Source organism: Amphibalanus amphitrite, unplaced genomic scaffold (genome assembly GCF_019059575.1).
Source record: "Amphibalanus amphitrite isolate SeventyFive unplaced genomic scaffold, NRLGWU_Aamphi_draft 000196F_arrow, whole genome shotgun sequence".
NCBI lineage: Eukaryota > Metazoa > Arthropoda > Thecostraca > Balanomorpha > Balanidae > Amphibalanus > Amphibalanus amphitrite.
Genome location: NW_024881691.1, coordinates 377,620 through 396,186, shown reverse-complemented (window position 1 = coordinate 396,186; position 18,567 = coordinate 377,620). Strand labels below are relative to the sequence as shown.

General features: G+C 56.1%; 1 protein-coding gene across 5 annotated transcripts; it reads left to right on the top strand.

Annotated features, from left to right (window-relative positions):
- On the top strand, window positions 1–17,918 carry LOC122384694 (NADPH--cytochrome P450 reductase-like). 5 transcript variants are annotated; one of them, XM_043372337.1, is made up of 14 exons: window positions 1–403; window positions 4,160–4,352; window positions 4,939–5,087; window positions 10,569–10,759; window positions 11,165–11,289; window positions 11,608–11,793; window positions 13,025–13,152; window positions 13,650–13,757; window positions 14,035–14,168; window positions 14,383–14,580; window positions 14,738–14,928; window positions 15,262–15,373; window positions 15,974–16,072; window positions 16,656–17,918. In XM_043372337.1, exons 2-14 carry the CDS (start codon window positions 4,162–4,164, stop codon window positions 16,920–16,922), a joined length of 2,079 nt encoding a protein of 692 aa, XP_043228272.1. In that variant the 5' UTR covers window positions 1–403; window positions 4,160–4,161; the 3' UTR covers window positions 16,923–17,918. The 5 variants fall into 5 exon arrangements, with proteins under 5 accessions (XP_043228272.1, XP_043228277.1, XP_043228273.1 ...); XM_043372342.1 differs by lacking the exon at window positions 1–403 and adding an exon at window positions 3,384–3,446; XM_043372338.1 differs by lacking the exon at window positions 1–403 and adding an exon at window positions 3,400–3,519.
- The last annotated feature ends 649 nt before the right edge of the window (window positions 17,919–18,567 follow it).

The window sequence follows — 18,567 nt, the reverse complement described above, 5'->3', positions numbered from 1 at the left end:
GGTCGGTCCGGTCCGCAGCGGCCGGGTGCGGCGGCGCTCCGCGGCGGCCACTACTCGCCGGCCGGCCGCTCCGACCGGACGCCACACGCCGACAGCCTCACCCACCTGCGGCGCGCAGTGGCCGTCCATTCAGCCGGGCCGATAGTCCGACCCATTCAGCCGCACTGCCATACAGGCGCCGCTTCGATCCGGCCGCCGACGCGCTGTTACGTAAGCGACGCGCACCTCGGCGCCGCCGGTTTGGGAGCCCCAGCGCGCGGCGGCCGCCCAGCAGTGCGAGCGAAGGTCGACGGCGGCGCGCGCGCTGTGGCTGTGCTGTCTGCCGGGGCGCCGCGACCGGAGAGGACCGTGCCAGCCGACGGACCGTGGAGCCGCACCAGCAGCGCTCGCAGCTCTGACTCAGGTGAGGACGCCATCTCCCCGACACCCCAGGCGGACTGCGGAGGGGCGCGGCGGACGGGCGCGGCCGCAGGTCTCCCCGGCATAGCAACCGGCGCCGTCCTGGGTCCAATAAACAGTCACTGGGCCACATACAGTCGGAGTGGGCTGCGGCGGCACTGGGCCGCTGTCCCCACTCCCCACCCCTCAGCAGCGCTGCGGACTCACCAGTGGCTGTCGGTGGGAGTTCCGCGGCGATCCCGCGGACACCGGGTCATCTGTCCGGCCCCGGCGGCAGCCTCCCAGCTGAGCGGGCGCTGGGTGCGGCCCCGGGGCCCGGGGGCAGGGCGCCGGGTCCGGCCCCAGGTCCCGGTGGCAGCATCCCAGCTGAGCGGGCACCGGGGCCGGCCCGGGGGGCCGGCCCCGGGGCCGGCCCCGGGGCCCGGCGCACCCCGTCCGCCCGGTGGGTGGGGCCCGCCACCGGGCCGATCCTGTACTGCACACTGAACAGCCTCTGGCCCATCCGTGTGCTCGCTGGCCACCTGCAAATAACGAGAGCCGTCACCAGTTTCATTTAGGGCACCTGAGTCTAAAAATGGCGTTCGGAAGTGGAGAACCACAAAGGTTATGCTGTCACTTGGGCTATAATGAAATCTTATCCTGCCATTGCGCGGTGTTATCGTTTTGGGAAGGAAGGATCCCTAAACTTGTGTCTACTGATCACTGGATGAGGAGCGATTACTGTAAACGGCACTTGTCACCGCGGCCCGGTCGTTCTCGTCCAAACAGAAGACGACATGAGATAATCAGATAGGATAGGCAGTGGACCCGGAGGCTATAGTCTCGGGCTCCCAGCGACAGGCGACTCAGTGCGTGCATCGGATAGCAGTGATGGCGATCAAGATCCGCGGCTCGCACCCCTCCAACTTGGAGCTGCCTACTTTGGTCCCATTTCCCACCACAGCCTCTTGTCCTTGATCCTATCGCTTCGATCGGCACTGCGGTCCGCTCCCCTCCAACTCGATATTGTGCCTCGCTTCTGAGGCCGTCCAACTGTGTGCCTAATGCCTATCGTCTATCGACGTCCAACGCTAACTGAGAATCGAGACCGTGAGTCAATCCGCACATTTGTGGACTGGCGGAGTCAAGCCCGTTGTGCGTAGAAAGTGCCTCGCTAATGCCAGTTGCGTGTGATCTGCTGTTGCAGCAGTCCGTTCACCCCCCCCCCCTCACCCCTCCCTCGGCCCAGACGAGGAGGCGGCCGACGTCACGCGCCACCCCCCGTGATGCGTCGTACGAGCACCGCCCGTATACTGCCAGGGTACCACGGCGCTACGCTTACAGTCTGGGCACCGTGGTACAGCGGCGGTAGCGTCTGCAGGAAATCTGGGTACGGCGCGAACTGCCCAGAACCCGTACCTACCCACCCCGGCGACGGACGGGGGGTGGATGAGGTGGGCGGCCGGTTACTACGGCACTGATGTCTCAGGGGACGGACAGACGACCGGGGATGAATAGACGAGTTACCGGGCTGAGTCCTCACTCCTCGGGTGACGGGAGGGGATGGGACCGGTACGGGACGAGTCCTCAAGAGTCAAGAGTCCTCAAGGGAATGGGGGACTGAGCTAGGAGGTGGCAGTCAGGGGATGGGCCGTCCGGCGGCCCCCGGTTCGCGTTCGGTCCATGCGTCGAATTCAAGGCTCAACCGTTTTGTTCAGCACTGGAGGTAGTTGTGCCAGGACCAGCGCCTCGTGACGGGGTCTGTCTGGAAATGCTGGTTCAGGTTCTATGACAATGAGGGAGGCTGGCTTCAACGCAGCTTTTGAACACGTAATTCGCCGCGCCATCGGTCTGACCTTGCCGGGTGTCATCAGTCAGCAGCCTGTCAACTCCCACTGAGTCAGCACTTCACCAAAAGACGACACCGCACAGGAAGATATCCGATACGACACATCCCTATTCGTTGCCCTATTCCCTATCTCCCTCACGCTCTGCGCCTCAGGCGGTTATTGTTATAGGGCCTTGCCCCAGGCAGACGACACCGAATTGCGCACGCAGCCGTGACGTCAGAACCGCCTGCGCCTACCCATCCCCTACCCCTACCCCCAGGGCTGCGGAGTCGGAGTCTGAGTCGGAGTCGGAGTCGGTCGGAGTCGACAGTTGTGACCGGAGTCGGAGTCGGAGTCGGAGTCGATTTTAGAAACCCGAGCCGGAGTCGGAGTCGGAGTCACCGAAAATCTGTCGACTCCGCAGCCCTGCTAGGTCTGCGGAGTCGGAGTCGGGAGTTGGAGTCGGTCGGAGTCGACAATTCTGCCCGGAGTCGGAGTCGGAGCTGGTTTTTGAAAGCCGGAGTCGGAATCGGAGTCGGAGTCGCCGAAAATCCATCGACTCCGCAAGCTGCCTACCCCAACCTCCACGCCCGCTGCACACACCACACACCGCACTCAGCAGTTTGCGGTGCCGGAGTTCTATAGCCTTGGCGGTGCCCGTGAACTCCCCTAAGGTTTGATATACATATAACGCTAACGGCTGTTATGCTTAGGCCGGAGCAAGGCCGGAGGCACTGGCAGTAACAGTACGATTCAGGTTGAAGAACTTGAACTAACTGTTAGAACGAAAGATAGGCATGTGCACGTGCCACTAAACCTTTACTTCAACTTACCGTTATCCGTGGTTTTGGTTAGAACCTATACAACCTTGGAATAAATAAAAAACAAAGAGCGAAGCGGGTGAGCAAGTATCAACCGTCGACGTTCCGCTGCGAAGGGCGAAACCGGAAATATCGAAAATAGCGCCCGGTCCTAAGGGCACTTGCTAGAAATGTTTTTTGCTGCCTCTGTTTGATAAGAAAGTCCTATGGCCTGAGACCCCAAGTTACCAGGCAACCTTACATGTTGCCTAGCAACTAGCTGCCAACAAAACTGTCAGCAGCAATTTGCCTAGCAACCAGCTTTTTTCTTCGTGCTATTGATCGTAATGAACAGTCTCCCTTAATGTAGACAGAAGTGCCGCGAGTGCTTCAAAATAACAGTAGGGCAGGGAGACGAAAAGCACGTTATTAGGCCTATGTTAGTAAATTATTTGAATTTTGCTGTAACTTTTCCTGTAAGCAAAAATCTGAGCATTTTTAGGAAACATCAGGTATCAGTATCAGTGTGTGCATTGTCCCACATGTATAAATTCCTTAGCTCAGCTGTGCCTATTGCTATTGCCTTTTAATTTTTGCTTTCCAATGCCACTGCAATTAAAGATATTGGTATAAGACAATAGTTGAAGATAAAAGACATGAAATTGCTGTATAAATGGATTTTTTATGAATGTATCTTGCTTCTCTATCCACAAGCATTCGAAAGCACAATAACAGTGAATGCTCTAGTGTTTTGTGTATCAGCAAAAAATGTTAAGTTCAAATTTCAGAAAATTATTTAATCCAGAATGACAAATTGAATATCTTATCATTATAATGATACTGTCCATGCAAGCGTTTAACTCCTTCAATTCCATACCACTTACCTAGCTATAATGGTAATCTTGGGTATTTGTAGGTACAATGATGATGATTCTTCATATTTTGACCATGTCAAGATAATGAATTGTGGGAGTTTGAATCATATACAGTTTCAGCTTAATAGTATTCAGTGTAACTTAGTAGTATTTGTGAGCTTGCATTTATTTTTATAAATATAGGTAGGTACTGTCAAAGTTCTCACAAGGTTTGTACTTTGCCATGCCCCCTTTTTTGGCTATAGTGTTTGGTAGCATGTTATGTTTGATGTTGCAGGCATGGCTGATGCAGAGAGCCAGCCAGTGATGGAGCAGGCTGATGTTGCAGCAGAGGCTGCTGCCGAGTCCATGTTCTCTACACTGGACCTGATTGTGCTGGCACTTCTGGGCCTGGCAGCAGTGTACTATGTCATCCTTCGCAACAAAAGGAAGGAAGAAGAGCTGGCACAGATGCAGAGCTTCACCATAACGTAAGTGGCATGGTTGACCTTTCGGTTGTCATTTGTTCATCTTATCTTACGTTCTGCTTATTTACTGCATTTGAGTCAGGTTTTGAATGGTTTGGAGTTTAAGGTTGAGTGCTGTTGCTGTTTGAACTTTAAGTTGGCCTTGCTGCTTATTTCATTTTTTCATATAAATGGTTGGTTATTTTCACATTTTATTTTTGTAAGTGGCGAGGTCCAGACGTGCTGATCTGACAGGTCTAGTGAAGGGAGTGGTATGAGGGCCCTGCTGGCCCAGTGGCGGGTCGTCCTGCCGTTCCCGGTCGCTGGGTCCTGGCTCCTCCCCACACCCCGTGACGGCCGTTACCGGGCGCGGGACGTGCTCAGTCGGAGTGACGTGCTCCTGCCAGACTGGCGGCACGAGCCGGTCGTAAAGCCGCCGCCAGCCGCCAGCCGCGGGGCTGCCCTGTCGGACCCCACTCGGGGTCGGACCGCCGGCGGGGACGGTACGACGCACCGGGTCCCCACCAGCCCGGCCCACCGCCGCGTCACACGTCACTCCGTATCCCTCCGGACATCACGTCACGTCCCTGTGACCCCGCTCCGCCCGCAGGTCGAGCGCGATGCCGATGTCCGTGTCGGACGACTCGTTCATCGACAAGATGAAGTCGTCGGGGAAGAACGTGCTGGTGGTGTACGGCAGCCAGACGGGCACCGCCGAGGAGTTCAGCACGCGCATCTCCAAGGAGTGCCGCCGATACGGTGAGTGACCGGGTCCGAGTTGGCGACCGGGTCCGAGTGTCGGTCTTCTGTCGGACCGTGAACGGACTGCGTCTGGACTGGGGTGGCTGGTAACGCTGTCAGTAGGTATGGAACTGGGGTGGCTGGTAACGCTGGCAGTAGGTATGGAACTGAGGTGGCTGGTGGCGGGTAACGCGGGCTGTACGGTACTCGAGTACACAGTTCGTCGGAAGGTCATTTCATGCACAAAAGAAATGAAATATACCATTCGAAAGCTGACGGCGAGCTGATTCCAAAAATGCAGTTTTTATCGAAATCGTTCGACGGCCTTTTTCAAAAATTGCGTATTTGTAAAAACAACTGTCAGAGGCTGTACCCAAGATTACTTTACTAATACCGGCTGTATCGGCCTCAGCTAGGCTGGAGTGGGGATAGCGCGCGGTGGGCAGGATAACTTTTGATCGGTCGCAGGGCCGAAAAGCTGTCGCTAGTACAGTCTCTGACAGTGAAACCCCGCTAGCTTTCCCTGCGCGGGCATCAAGCGCAGCTGGATTTATAACAACATGTAAATTAAAGCATGTTGTAAATCAAGCAGAACCATGAATTTTCTTCACAGGTATCTTGAATAACTTCGATAGCGATGTGAACCGTTAAACTAACAAGTATGACACTCGTTTAGTAGAACGAGAGCCGAACGTTCCTTCCGTGGTCGGTCGGGCGGGCCGAGAGTGCCGGGTCTGCGAGTCGATAAGAGTCATTACTCATTACACGCTTCTCTGTGACTGACTTTGGTCCATCGTGAGACTGCGCTGTGAGATTGCGCCTTTTTGTCGGCTTTGGGAGACGGATATTAATATTTGAAAATATGTTTGGCTACATATTGTTCTTTTAGCGTTCAGCTTTCACTAGGACACAAAAAAACATGCCCATGATTTCAAGAATGCCCGAGACAGCCAGCTGAATAAAACATTTCAAGGTTTTTACAAAAACGCAATTTTTGAAAAAGATCATCGAACGATTTGGATAAAAACTGCATTTTTGGAATCAGCTCGCCGTCAGCTTTCGAATGGTATATTTCGTTTCTTTTGTGCATGAAATGACCTTCCGACGAACCGTGAGTACTGGTGTGGTATTTGGTTACCTGGGCTGTACGGTGGTCGAGTACTGGTAAGTTATTTGGTAACGTTGGCTGGACTTAATGGGATTTTCTTCGGGCCCTCGTCTGTCGTCACTACGTGGTTAGTTCAATTGAAAAACGCAATTCTAACGAATAGTGCTTGTCAATTTCAAACAGCCTACGGTTGAAGATGGTGCAGTGAAGAAACCAGCCGATAGAAAGCAATCGCTTAATGGGCAATGCTCTTAGCTGCAAGATTGCCCTTTTGCATTTCAATCTGTAATAACGGAATGGCTTTGATTCTAGATACAAATTTTTTATTAACTGTCCAGTCTTAAATGCTGCAGAAATGGGGTTTAAGTTCAATGCACTTCAATTCAATCAATAACTTAAATAGGCTTAACGTTTCTAGACTAGTCGATCAGCTGTTCAGCCAAGCCGTATGTATTGATCACATTCTACAAGCATGTAAATTAAACACCAATTGTATGTTCACTAGGTACGTACGTTGACCTTATAACCAGAATATGTGAGTAGGTCTCGCCAAACCTCCGCTTGTGCCCTGTGGCGTAACGTCCGCTTTTACACGCTTGTTATGCTCAGAGTAGCTTGGAACTGCTTTGCTTAGATCATACAGAGTTTAACATGGAGAGCATGGTACCTCGTTATCGTACGTATGATACCTCGGTACGGTACCTCGTTAGCGTACGTGGCCTGTTCAGTTCACTTCAGCCGCGGTCGACGGGCTGTCTGACGCCTGCATCGACATTCGACCGATCCCCCGCGGCCCGCACTACCGGTGGTATAGGTACCGTGCCCGTACCGGGCGTCGTCTAGGAAGAAGGATCATTGGTCTCATGATCCGTACTGTGCGTTGCTCCGACTTTCGGTCCCGTGATCCGTGCCGTACCCGGCAATGGTCCTGCGATTCGTACCTGCCGTGCTCGCTCGGCCATTGCAGTACCTATCGTGATTCGTGCGTTGCTTCGTATCCGCACCATACGTGGGTCACGTGATCTGCAGGCACCCTGGCAGTACCCGCCGATAGCGTGTTGGCCAATGAGGTTGTTTTTGCGGCGGCGCCTGGCCGGAGGCCTGTTTGTACAAAGGCGCGTGCGCGGGCGTCATGCTGAGTGCGCCGGTGGCTGGGCGGGCCGGGGCGCGGCGTCACTGCCGCACAGGAAGTGACTGGTGGTTGCCGCCCGCCCCGCGGCTGGGTCTGTGGACGGGGAGCGGCGTGTCTGGCAGGTCAGACTGGGCAGTCGGCCGGCCGCTCCCGAGTTATGTCACCGTCGGGCGTGTCCCCGGTACAGTAACTTCTGCAACGTGTGATGATCCCGTTAGGAGGCTCGCTCTGGCGCTTCCGTCATCGCCCGGGGCGGTCCGATTCCCCTCGCCTATCTGCCGGCTGACGTGGCGCTCACATACCGTATCAGACCTCTGATTACGGCAATCACTGAGTCAGCTGCCGTCGTCACTCGTCGTGGCAACGGCGCGATGCACGACACTCTCAGCGATATTGTCTTGTAGTGGGACCGATCTCTGCCAGTGTTGGTATAAAACGGTAAAATGACTAATTTCAAGTAAGCGTTTTATTCTAACGCATGCAAGATTCTGCCGGAAAATTCGACGTTTTTTTTTTCTTGCTATCATTTCTCTTTGGCTCGCACGCTCTCCCATCTCTCCCTCCAAACAAAGAATGTTGCACAGTGCGGCTATACCTACCGTTCGATCGGGAACCGTTTGATGTCAAACCTTGCTTCAGAGGGGATGTTAACACTTGCCTTATTGCTGGTCGGTGCCACTGAGAGGACCGGGACTGGGGGGCTCCCGGGGGCGCTGGGAGACTGGGGTGGCCGCCGTGATGCTGTCGGTCGGCACTCCGGGGCTGGCACCGGGTCCCAGTGATACTGTGTAGTGTGTGGGAAGTCGATACGGTGGGGGTTCCGTCTCGGGTCATACAGTCTGTGTTTGAGTCTCCGGTGTGTGGGGAGTTTACGGGCGGTAATATGTCCGACAGGCTGCTCTGTGTTCAGTTCCCGGTGTAAGGAGTCGGTACGGTAGTTATATGTCCCCGTCAGACAGGGTGCTGTCTGTTCCGTTTCCGGTGTAGTACGGTGGTAACATGTCCCGGTCAGACAAGCTGCTCGTTCTCCAGCCGGGGCGATGTGGGGATTTATACGGTGGCGGCTCCGTGCCGGCCGGCGGAGAAGGAGCGGAGCGGAGGGGCAGCTGGCACGATGACGCGCGCTTCTCAGAATCGGCCGCCGAGGTCACGCATTGGCGAGGCCACCCCGCTTCAGCCAATTCTGGACGGTTTCGAGTCGAAAACCCGAGTCAGGAGCTTATTCAGCGTCCTAAATAAGCTGACTGATCTGGGCTGATCTGCGATCTCGTCGGTCATGCCGTTCTTCAGGGTTTTTGGGAGATATTCCCACTTTGCGAAATTCCTGGATCATTTGTTATGATGGGGCTTGAATCATCAATACCTACTTACTTTACATTCCATTGATGGCAAATTGACTATCCATAGGTGCTTACTGAACACTCGTTTTTTTTTCTTCTCTTTGTTTGAGCCCGCTATGGGTGGGGTATTAGAATGTGCCTGCTGATCGACCTTTTCGAACGGAGCCACGAACTGCTGACACTGGCCTTGCCTGTTACGCTCGCCGTCTCCTGTAACCAAGAGGAGCGCTGTGTCACCCTCCCTGACTGTGACACCCTCCAGAGGTCGGGCCGTAGAGGTCACCCCCCCCCCCCTCGTCAGCTGCCGACCGCCGCGCCGGGTTTTCCGGAGAGGGGGAGGGGGTCACCAGCCGCCGGTGCGTGGTCCTCCGCCGCCCCGCCCGGCTGACCTTGGTAGGAGGGCAGAGTGCGCGGAGGCGGCGGGGAGAGCGCCGGCGCGGCCATGGGCGGCGTTTGTGTGCCGAGCTGCTCGTCCCCGAGCGCCGCTGTCGGTTTACTATGCGGAGAGGGGGGGGGGGCGTGCAGAGAGCACGGTCACGGGGTACGGCAGCGCCCGTGGCGTGGCCGCGGCAACCGGAGCAGCTCACATGCCGCACAGCTGCGGGGTACGGACGACCCTGGATTAGACCCAAGGAGGCATCACTTATCGAGGGATTCTTGTATTAGTCTTCGATTGGTTAAGGAGCTGTTCTGCATTGTAATGATATATCACATCCTTGTTAACGCCACTTCACCATTTGCTCGTGTCATCTGATGTCGCTCTCAGGGGGCTGGTCGCTGAAAGCCGACTCCGCTTCTACCAATCGGAGGCTGGCCCGCCGCTGAGCCGAGCGCTGGCGTCACCCATTGTGATCGGTCCGTGCCTCGTGCGATCCGCAGCTGGCGCTGTAACTATTTTAGCGTCTCGTGGGACGCCGACAGACGTGCCGCAGGCTCACTGCCCCCCCCCCCCCCCTTCCCTCGCCGTGAATATGGCGGGGTTCACTGGCTATCCCTCCCCTCCCCCGCCGTGACCTGACCCGTGCGCCCTTCAGACGATAGCGTGCTTAGCTCAGACAGGCGGCAGCGCCCGAATAAGCGGCTATTTCCTGCCGGCGTATTGGCACTGGGCTCGCACGCTCAGTGGGGCAGGCTGGGACGGCGACCCGGAGTTCAAATATACAGACGAACATACGGACGGACGCGCAGTCGGGCAGGCAGCCGCTGTTTGTGAGGCGCTAACGGAGGGCTGCCGGTGCCGCTAGTTGTAAGACATCAACGGACAAATGATGGAAGCCTGAGAAGTGCATGTTGCAGGGAATGCGCAACAGCTGTGGAGTCTAATTTCCCATTCATTGCGAAATATATCCGATTACACAACAGCCCACGAGAAAATTGAACCATCATTGACGTTTTTCAACTCCTTTGTTCTTCATTCGTATAGGGTATGTCTAGCTGAGCATCGACCGTGGTCCTAGGCTAATAGCGAAGTTCCCGGCTACCTCACTAATATGGCTAGCGTCGCCTCCGATATTTCTTATCGACTAAACCGCCGCTCCCTCGCCCCTATCTGATATCTTACACTTCAGTACACATAGCCCTGAACAATAAGAGTTCTTCACCTGTGAGCCTGTTTTGACTCACCCAGCTGGTTGTGCTTGTCACTGTTTGTCTGACCTGACCTTATCTGACCCGACCTGACCTGTGCCCCCCCCCCGGTCAGGTATGCGCGGCCTGGTGGCCGACCGGGCTGTCTGATCTGACCTGACCTGACCTTTGGCCCCCCGGTCAGGTATGCGCGGCCTGGTGGCCGACCGGGATGTCTGACCTGACCTGACCTGACCTGACCTGTGACCCCCCGGTCAGGTATGCGCGGCCTGGTGGCCGACCGGGATGTCTGACCTGACCTGACCTGACCTGACCTGTGACCCCCCGGTCAGGTATGCGCGGCCTGGTGGCCGACCCGGAGGAGTGCAGCATGCAGGACCTGCCGCGGCTCACCGAGCTGGACACGCACCTCGCCATCTTCGTGCTGGCCACGTACGGCGAGGGCGACCCGTCCGACAACGCCCAGGAGTTCCACGAGTGGCTCAAGGAGACCGACGTCGACCTCTCGGGGATCAACTACACGGTACGGGCGGCCGGCGGCCGGCGGCGCGGACGGCGGCGCGGACGGACGGCAGCGCGGACGGGGCCGGGGACGGGGCGGACGGCTTAGATATTATGTAACACGGCCTGGTCAAGTGGCTTATGTAACTAATTTGTACATCCCGAGGGAGCAGCGAATGGTTGGGAAAGGCGAGAATGAACAGCTGCAGAGAACGTGAAATGAAATGTGGCTAGCAATGATGGTTTCTACACTGTTCTATAGATTGTTATCTATTGTTTTATTTGGAATCGCTGCAACGTTATTATTCTGCAAGAATATGTCACTGTTAGCAATTAAGTGGTCCCGTGTCAATCCGTGTTTCACTTCCGACGATTCTAGCTATGCCGATGGCTGCCATGTCTGACAAGTACCCGCCCCTCCCGTCAGGTGTTTGGACTCGGCAACAAGACGTACGAGCACTACAACGCCATGGGGAAGTTCGTCGACCGGCGGATGGAGGAGCTGGGCGCCACGCGGGTGTTCGAGCTCGGCCTTGGCGACGACGACGCCAAGTGAGTGGCACTCGACGGGTACCGAGCTCAGACACTCCCGCCCTGTGCTGTCCCGTGTCCCGGTGTGCTCCGTTTGCCTCTCTCCCTACTCTTGCACACTTACTTCGGTGGAAAGGCAGAATGTGGTGATATTACGCAGTTCTTCGCCATAAGATGTTGTTATTGTCCTCTTTGAACGCTAGTATCGAACGCCTTTTCTCTATGAGTATCGGCTAATGAGGCGGTGCGCCATGATTCCGCGTGTTTTGCGATAGCTGTCTGCGCCTGTATCTGCGGATGAGTGGAGGTCCTGCGCTGATACGGGTGTTCTGTTGGCAGTATCGAGGAGGACTTTCTGGGCTGGAAGGAGCGTATGTTTCCGCACGTGAAGGAGTATCTGGGCATCGAGGACTCTGGCGAGGAGGAGAAGCGCCAGTACGAGCTCAAGGTGCTGGAGGACGCCAACCACAACGACATCTTCAGCGGCGAGGTGGCCCGACTGCGCTCCTACACCAAGCAGAGGCCGTGAGTGTCGCGCGGCGGCGGACGCTGCGGGTGCCGCCGGGGGCAGTAGAAGGCTGTCGGCGCTCCATGGCTCCCCCATGGTACACGACCTTTCGCAGAAGGCTGTTGACTGAGGGATTAGCGCACAGACTAGCTGGGACCAGTTCATGACGAAACTTGCTTTGTTGCCCTGGATTAGCACGTACTATCCAGATATCAGATTGCGAAAGCGACATTGGCCTGGTAAATCCAATAATCGGGGAATGGTTTGTTGTACGCTCACATTTTAGCCGAGTATTGGTGTCGTGGTGTCGTTAATCCCCAAGTGTGATGCGTCTGGGTATCCTTGACCGTTTTCTGGTGCTACAAGCGGGGGCTCTGATGCAATTTATAATCCACGTTAGAACAGTTAAAACACAGTAATGCATGGGTGCTGTTTTACGCTACATACTATTTGCTTATTACCAGCGATTTAACGCTGGTTACAAATTTGTAATAGCTCGAAAATACCTTTTGCAAGACGATCAGCTGTTATCCGTTCTTACCTATAAATATTTATGTTCCCTAGCTTGCTAATCCAATATTCTCTGGAGTTTTTTTTACCAGCAGGACTCCATTTCTGAGCGGTCAAGCTTTAACAGACTCCCGCCATTACCCGATGTACTAGAGCTGGCTGGTGTAGGTTGAGTCACCCTCGGCTCTAGTTAATGGAGGCAGTGAGCCACAGTGACAGATAAATTCGGCTATGAACCGTGGTTAAACTACGAACACGGCGTCTGTTTTACAGAACTAATGTTGTTCGTTTTCTAACCCTACCCTGAAGCTGGACTCTGGAGGTCGATGTGTCGATGTTACCTTAGCGGATCCTGTTTGATGTCTGGTCCCCACGCTGTGTGACGCCTAGGACCCGCGCCTGGCTCCGCTGCTGTCGCTGCTGTGTGGTCCCCCTGATTCTCCATTATATGGCTCTTCTGGTTCCCCTGCTGACACTTCTCGGTGGCTCCCAGTCCGTTTGACGCCAAGAACCCGTACCTCGCCACGCTGGTTTCCCGCTAACACTACTTTGTGTTATTCCAATTATTCCCAGTCCGTTTGACGCCAAGAACCCGTAACTGGCCCCGCTGGTTCTCCTGCTAACACTACTCTGTATTGTTCCCAAACCATTTGACGCCAAGAACCCGTACCTGGCTCCGCCGGTTCCATGTTATTACTGTTGTGTGGTTCCCCGCTGACGCTGTTGTTTGGTTCCCAGACCGTTTGACGCCAAGAACCCGTACCTGGCCCCGCTGCGCGTGAACCGCCGGCTGCAGAAGGGCGGTGACCGCGAGCTGATGCACCTCGAGCTGGACATCGAGGGCTCGCGGATACGATACGAGGCCGGTCAGTTCAAACGACAGCGAGGCAACGCTCTGTGGACACAGTTTACAGGCCGGGATTCATAATACCTTGTCTCGTGTAGTTCCCTATGTTATTTCCGCCAGTTGAGCTTCTAATACTAGACTAAACCAGTTTAGAATTACTTTATTTGTATGCCACCATGGGTGCTGGCATATGGTTACAAATGCTCTCGCGATTCAGCTGATATAATCTCTGGTCGGAGCCGCGCCTTGTGTTGTGTTCGGATAAGATGAGCGAGCCGGCCACGGCCGTGCTGAGAGCGAACACTGCTTATCTACCCACCAAGGCCGTCATTTACATGTCAGTGGCGGCGAGAGTCGCTATACCCGAACCACGAGCGAATGTTTGTGGCCGCACTGATGCGCCATTTTTCGCCGACCCGGGCGGCGACAGCGTCTGACGTCGGTGTCTTCCCACGGCCGCTGGCCCCGTGCCGCGGACAGTACCCCCGCTCACCGGCGCCGCCCTGTGTCCTACAGGCGACCACGTGGCCGTGTACCCCACCAACGACCCGGCACTGGTGGACAAACTGGGAGAGATCTTCAACGTCAACCTGGACACCATCATCTCCCTCAACGCCATCGACCGTACGTCACACTGCGAGCGGAGGGAGAAGGGGAGGGAGGGGGGCTGTGATACCCTTAGCACAGAAGGGGCGGATTGGAACGGGAGGGATACTGATACTCTGAACACGCTGCGATGTGCGCTGAACCGCAGTCATGGCGCACCATTCGTGGCATGATCTTAAGATATGGTCTCTTAATTAATACCGGCAAAAAGCAATGTGATTTAGGCTGCCTGGCATTCAAAATTGGAATGTTCCGCCGACAAACCCCTCTGAGCGCCCGTGCCCCCCGTCCGCAGCTGACACCGCCAAGAAGCACCCGTTCCCGTGCCCGACCACGTACCGGACGGCGCTGCTGCACTACCTGGACATCACCAGCGTGCCCAAACACTACGTGCTCAAGGAGCTGGCCGAATACGCCACCGACGAGAAGGCGAGCCGACGGCCGAGTCGGGGCGGGGATGGCGGGGCTGGATGTGGGGCTGTTTAGGGTGGGTCAGGGGAGGGACTTGTGGGACCCATTGTCGGCTATGATATGGTGGTATTGTGTCGAACCTTAATGATTTAGAGCATAAGCAAATATGACCATTAGCGTATCCCGTGCCGCCCCTGAGCTGCTGTTCTGACCCGCTCGTGTGCCTCCTCAGGAGAAGGAGCGCCTGCTGCTGATGGCCGCCTCCTCGGAGGAGGGCAAGGCCGCCTACCACCAGTGGATGCTGGACCCTTGCCGCACGCTGCTCCATCTGCTGGAGGACATGCCGTCCTGCCGGCCGCCGCTCGACCTGCTCTGCGAGCTGCTCAACCGGCTCCAGCCGCGCTACTACTCCATATCGTCCAGCTCAAAGGTGAGGTATATCGTCCGCTACTGCTCCATACCGTCTCTGATAATAAGCGATCGCGATCTCTGATCATTGAGCTCTCTGCGCCAGTTGTCTCTCCTCCCCGTCAGCTGCCGCGCCCCGCCGGACCCCGCTGACGCCCCCCTCCCTCCCCCTCCCCCAGGTGCACCCGACGCGGATCCACATAACGTGTGTGCAGGTCAAGTACCAGACGAGCACGGGCCGCACCAACCTGGGCGTGGCCACCACCTGGCTGCTCGGCCACAAGACCAGCGACCTGGTGCCGGCAGACGGCGAGCCGCCCCTGCCCATGGACGTGCGCGTGCCCTGCTTCGTCAGAAAGTCCCAGTTCAGGTGGGATACACTACTGCGGTGGTGGAGTGGACCGGGCTGGGTCAGAAAGTCCCAGTTCAGGTGGGATACACTACTGCGGTGGTGGAGTGGACCGAACTGGGCGCAAGGTGCGGCGGTGGATGTTTTAGCGCGTTGTTGGCTCAGTTCAGTGAACTGATACGGCTTTATTTGCTTTTTGGTGATTGCGATAACATCCAGACTACGAGTCCTCACCACCTAAATCGACACAGTTACATAGTTAGGTCGTGTTTGAAGCCGTTCTACATGTCCGATCGTTTGTGTTCGTGTGTATTCTGAATGCCCTGACGCCCCGCCTGCGTCCCCGTCCGTCAGGCTGCCGTCGCGCTCCACCACGCCGGTCATTATGATCGGCCCGGGCACCGGGTTCGCGCCCATGAGAGGATTCATCCAGGAGCGAGCCTTCCAGAAGGAGCAGGGCAAGGAGGTGAGGCGGAGAAAGATAAGGAGAGAATGGGTGAGACGAAAGTAGATAGAATTAGAGAGGGAGAGGGAAGAGACGGAGTAGGGACAGAGACGGACCGCGGAGAGGCAGATGCGGCCCACCAAGACCGACGGCCGACCGCTCCAGGACCATAGCACGTCCGTGAGGGGACTTTGTTTATGTGGAAAGGCATATCGGGAAACATATCTGAGCAAATAGGTAACACTTCTGTCGGCGTGCTGAATGTTTACTATGTTAATGTTAATGTACGTGTTGTGATGCAGTTATCATATGTCAGGCGGAAGGAATGATGTAATTTCATATCTTTAAGAATCCGGAGTTAATTTGGTATATGCAGAGCAAGCGTCTTACGAAATGATAATGCTCTGAGCCAAAGTGTTATGATGGTAGAAATAAAAATGTTATCAAAATAACTAAACAGACAGGTGAAAGCATTTTCGCAGAATTCGCTATTGCTGAGCCCTTTGCTCCGACTTATCATGTAAACAGCTATGTGAATGTATAATTGTATCCTGTTGGTCGCTGGTATCGTTCCGCCATCCGACGTCTCTCTGACTGCCCCCCCCCCCCCCGCGGTCGCAGGTGGGGGAGACGTGGATGTTCTACGGCTGCCGTCACAAGGAGGAGGACTACATGTACCGCGAGGAGCTGGAAAAGTACGAGGCGGACGGCGTCATCAAGGTACGGTACCGCTCTGTAGGTACCGCTCTGTACCGCTCGGTACCGCTCGGTACCTCCCACCTCTACCGCTCGGTTCCGGTGGGACCCATCCAGTGTTTGATGCGCAGATGAACAGACCGAACAGACGAAACGAATCTCTGTGCGGGACCAGTTTAACCGTGAACGCAGATCGAGACGTTTTACCATCCGCATGAGGACACACCGATCATATTCTGAGCAGAGTTCGCACAATGTTCCACGGGCTGGCTATATGTATTCCACCTATATATTTGTATGGTTAGCAGCTTAGTGATAAGTCTTCCCTTTGACGTTAAACGTTCATGTTGTTCTGTTCGTCTGCTGTTCAATTCATCCGATACTTTCCGGTGTATCTGTGATCGGAGGAAGCGGTGGCACTATGTCGGAGGAAATGGCGTTGAGTGTACCAGCGAGCCGTCCTGTGGCGCTGCTTTTCGCTGTTGTGTGCTGAGCCCCGAACCGCAGCTGACTCCTCTCCTCTTCCGGCAGCTGTCTGTGCCGTACTGACCCCCTCCCCTCCACTCAGCTGCCTGTACCATACTGACTCCCACCCCCTCCCCGGCAGCTCTCTGTGGCGTTCTCTCGCGACCAGGCGCAGAAGGTGTACGTGACGCACCACCTGAAGGAGCACGCCGCCGACGTGTGGCGCCTGCTGGGCCAGCAGAACGGGCACGTGTACGTGTGCGGCGACGCCAAATCGATGGCGCGCGACGTCAGCCACCTTCTGACAGACATCTGCCGCGACCAGGGCGGCATGGACGCCCAGCAGGCCGACCAGTACATCAAGACCATGCGCAGTCAGAAGCGCTACTCGGAGGATGTCTGGAGCTAGGCGGACCGAGGGACGGGCCGACGGACCGGACTGGGAGGGATCAGAGGGACGAGAGGGGCCGCGCGCCGGGACCCCGAGAGGGACAGGAGAGAGGGGGCAGGTCCGCGGACTGGTGTAGAGAGGGCGACAGTCAGGGCAGCGCGCAGGTGGCGCCACCCGATACAGGCGGCGGGATGGCGAACTACTATCATGGAGCAGCAATGTGCCGGAGGCGCTAGAAATTTGATTTTGTAATGCATGTTATATGGAAACAGAAGATAGGTATATCCTGACGGCGCGATTTTAGGACGACGTTGGAACCGGCATGACCCATATTTTAATGTGCGAGGTTGATTTTCAGCATGGATTTTCCCTCGTTTTAGAGAATGTCTATTGAGTGTGTCGTCTTGTTTCGTCGCCCGAGTGTTGGCCTGTATTGCGTCTGGGACACGGTCAGGGATGGGTCCAAATGAGCCAGTGAGCTTTAGCACGTGGCGTTTCAGCTCAGCCGGCGCGCGGGATGGCCAGGGACCAGACGGTGGCTGGCTTACCCCGCCACCCTGGACCTCCACCGTCTGAATCGGTCGGTGGGGACCGCACAACTCTGTAGTACGTACTGTATCCAATCCACGCAGGGACGAGGCGCTCCGGTCGGGCCGCCGTCTCACACCGGGCACACATGTCGTTGTTTTCTACATTGGGCGACGTTAGTGAGCGTGAGCTGCGGGCCGGGCCCGTGAGCTCTGTATCGTGTTTGTATGTCTGTGTGTGGTGTGCGCGGCGGGTGGCGCGGGCCGACTCTCCCCTGTCTGTCGGTGGGACCGGCCCTCCCCTGTTGGTGGGACCGACTCTCCCCTGTCGGTGGGGCCGGCCCTCCCCTGTCTGTCGGTGGGACCGGCCCTCCCCTGTCGGGGCCGCTGGGCCGGCCGGCACCGCGCTCCCGCCGTCACACGGCAGCTCACCGAGCCGCCTGTTATGTGGTGTCCGAAATTACCATAATATACGCGATATGCTACGGACAGTGGTTTTGGTTGGGAGGAGGAGCAGCCGGCGAATTTGTGTTACTACAGAGAAGGGGGTTGGCGGGGGCTGGGGCGCCCATAACGATCACGGGTGGTCAGGCGGACTCGGCCACGGCCACCGTCTCGCAGCGCCTGATAGTTCGATCAGCAAGGCGAGGGACATTTCGCTGTCATTGGCCGTGAAGCAGTCGGTAAAAGTAAAAGTCTTACCGGCTCCAGAGGCCTCGCCTGTTCCAACACCCGACCGTAAAAGTTATTCCAAGAACCGGAAAACTCAACTTACATTCTCAGAAAACTTACATTCTCAACGCTGTCTTCTCGAGCAGCGCCCGTGTCAACCGGAAAACTCAAAAGCCTTCTTATCCCAGGCGAGTTCCAAGTACTTTTCGGCTCCACGACTTATGAATATTTAGCAGGCACTCGGCACTTACAATCCGCTGAGCACTCAGCAGTCTTACTGCCGTGGTCGGGTTTCAGGTGTTCAGCACTGCTGGAGACCGGGGTGCAGACTCGCTGGATGTGCTGCTTTTACTATTCATGCCACAACACTGCAGGCAAGAGCGGGAAACGACCAAATTGTATGGTGAGAGTAATAGAAAGCTTACCTTTATCCTTTCAAAAGGAGGTAAGAAACGTCACGCGAC

Coding starts and splice junctions, on each gene's coding strand:
- LOC122384694 (XM_043372337.1), top strand. CDS start 4,162: ATGGCTGATGCAGAGAGCCAGCCAGTGATGGAGCAGGCTGATGTTGCA. Junction 11,794..13,024: donor TCCTACACCAAGCAGAGGCC/GTGAGTGTCGCG, acceptor TTTGGTTCCCAG/ACCGTTTGACGCCAAGAACC. Junction 14,581..14,737: donor CCATATCGTCCAGCTCAAAG/GTGAGGTATATC, acceptor CCCCTCCCCCAG/GTGCACCCGACGCGGATCCA.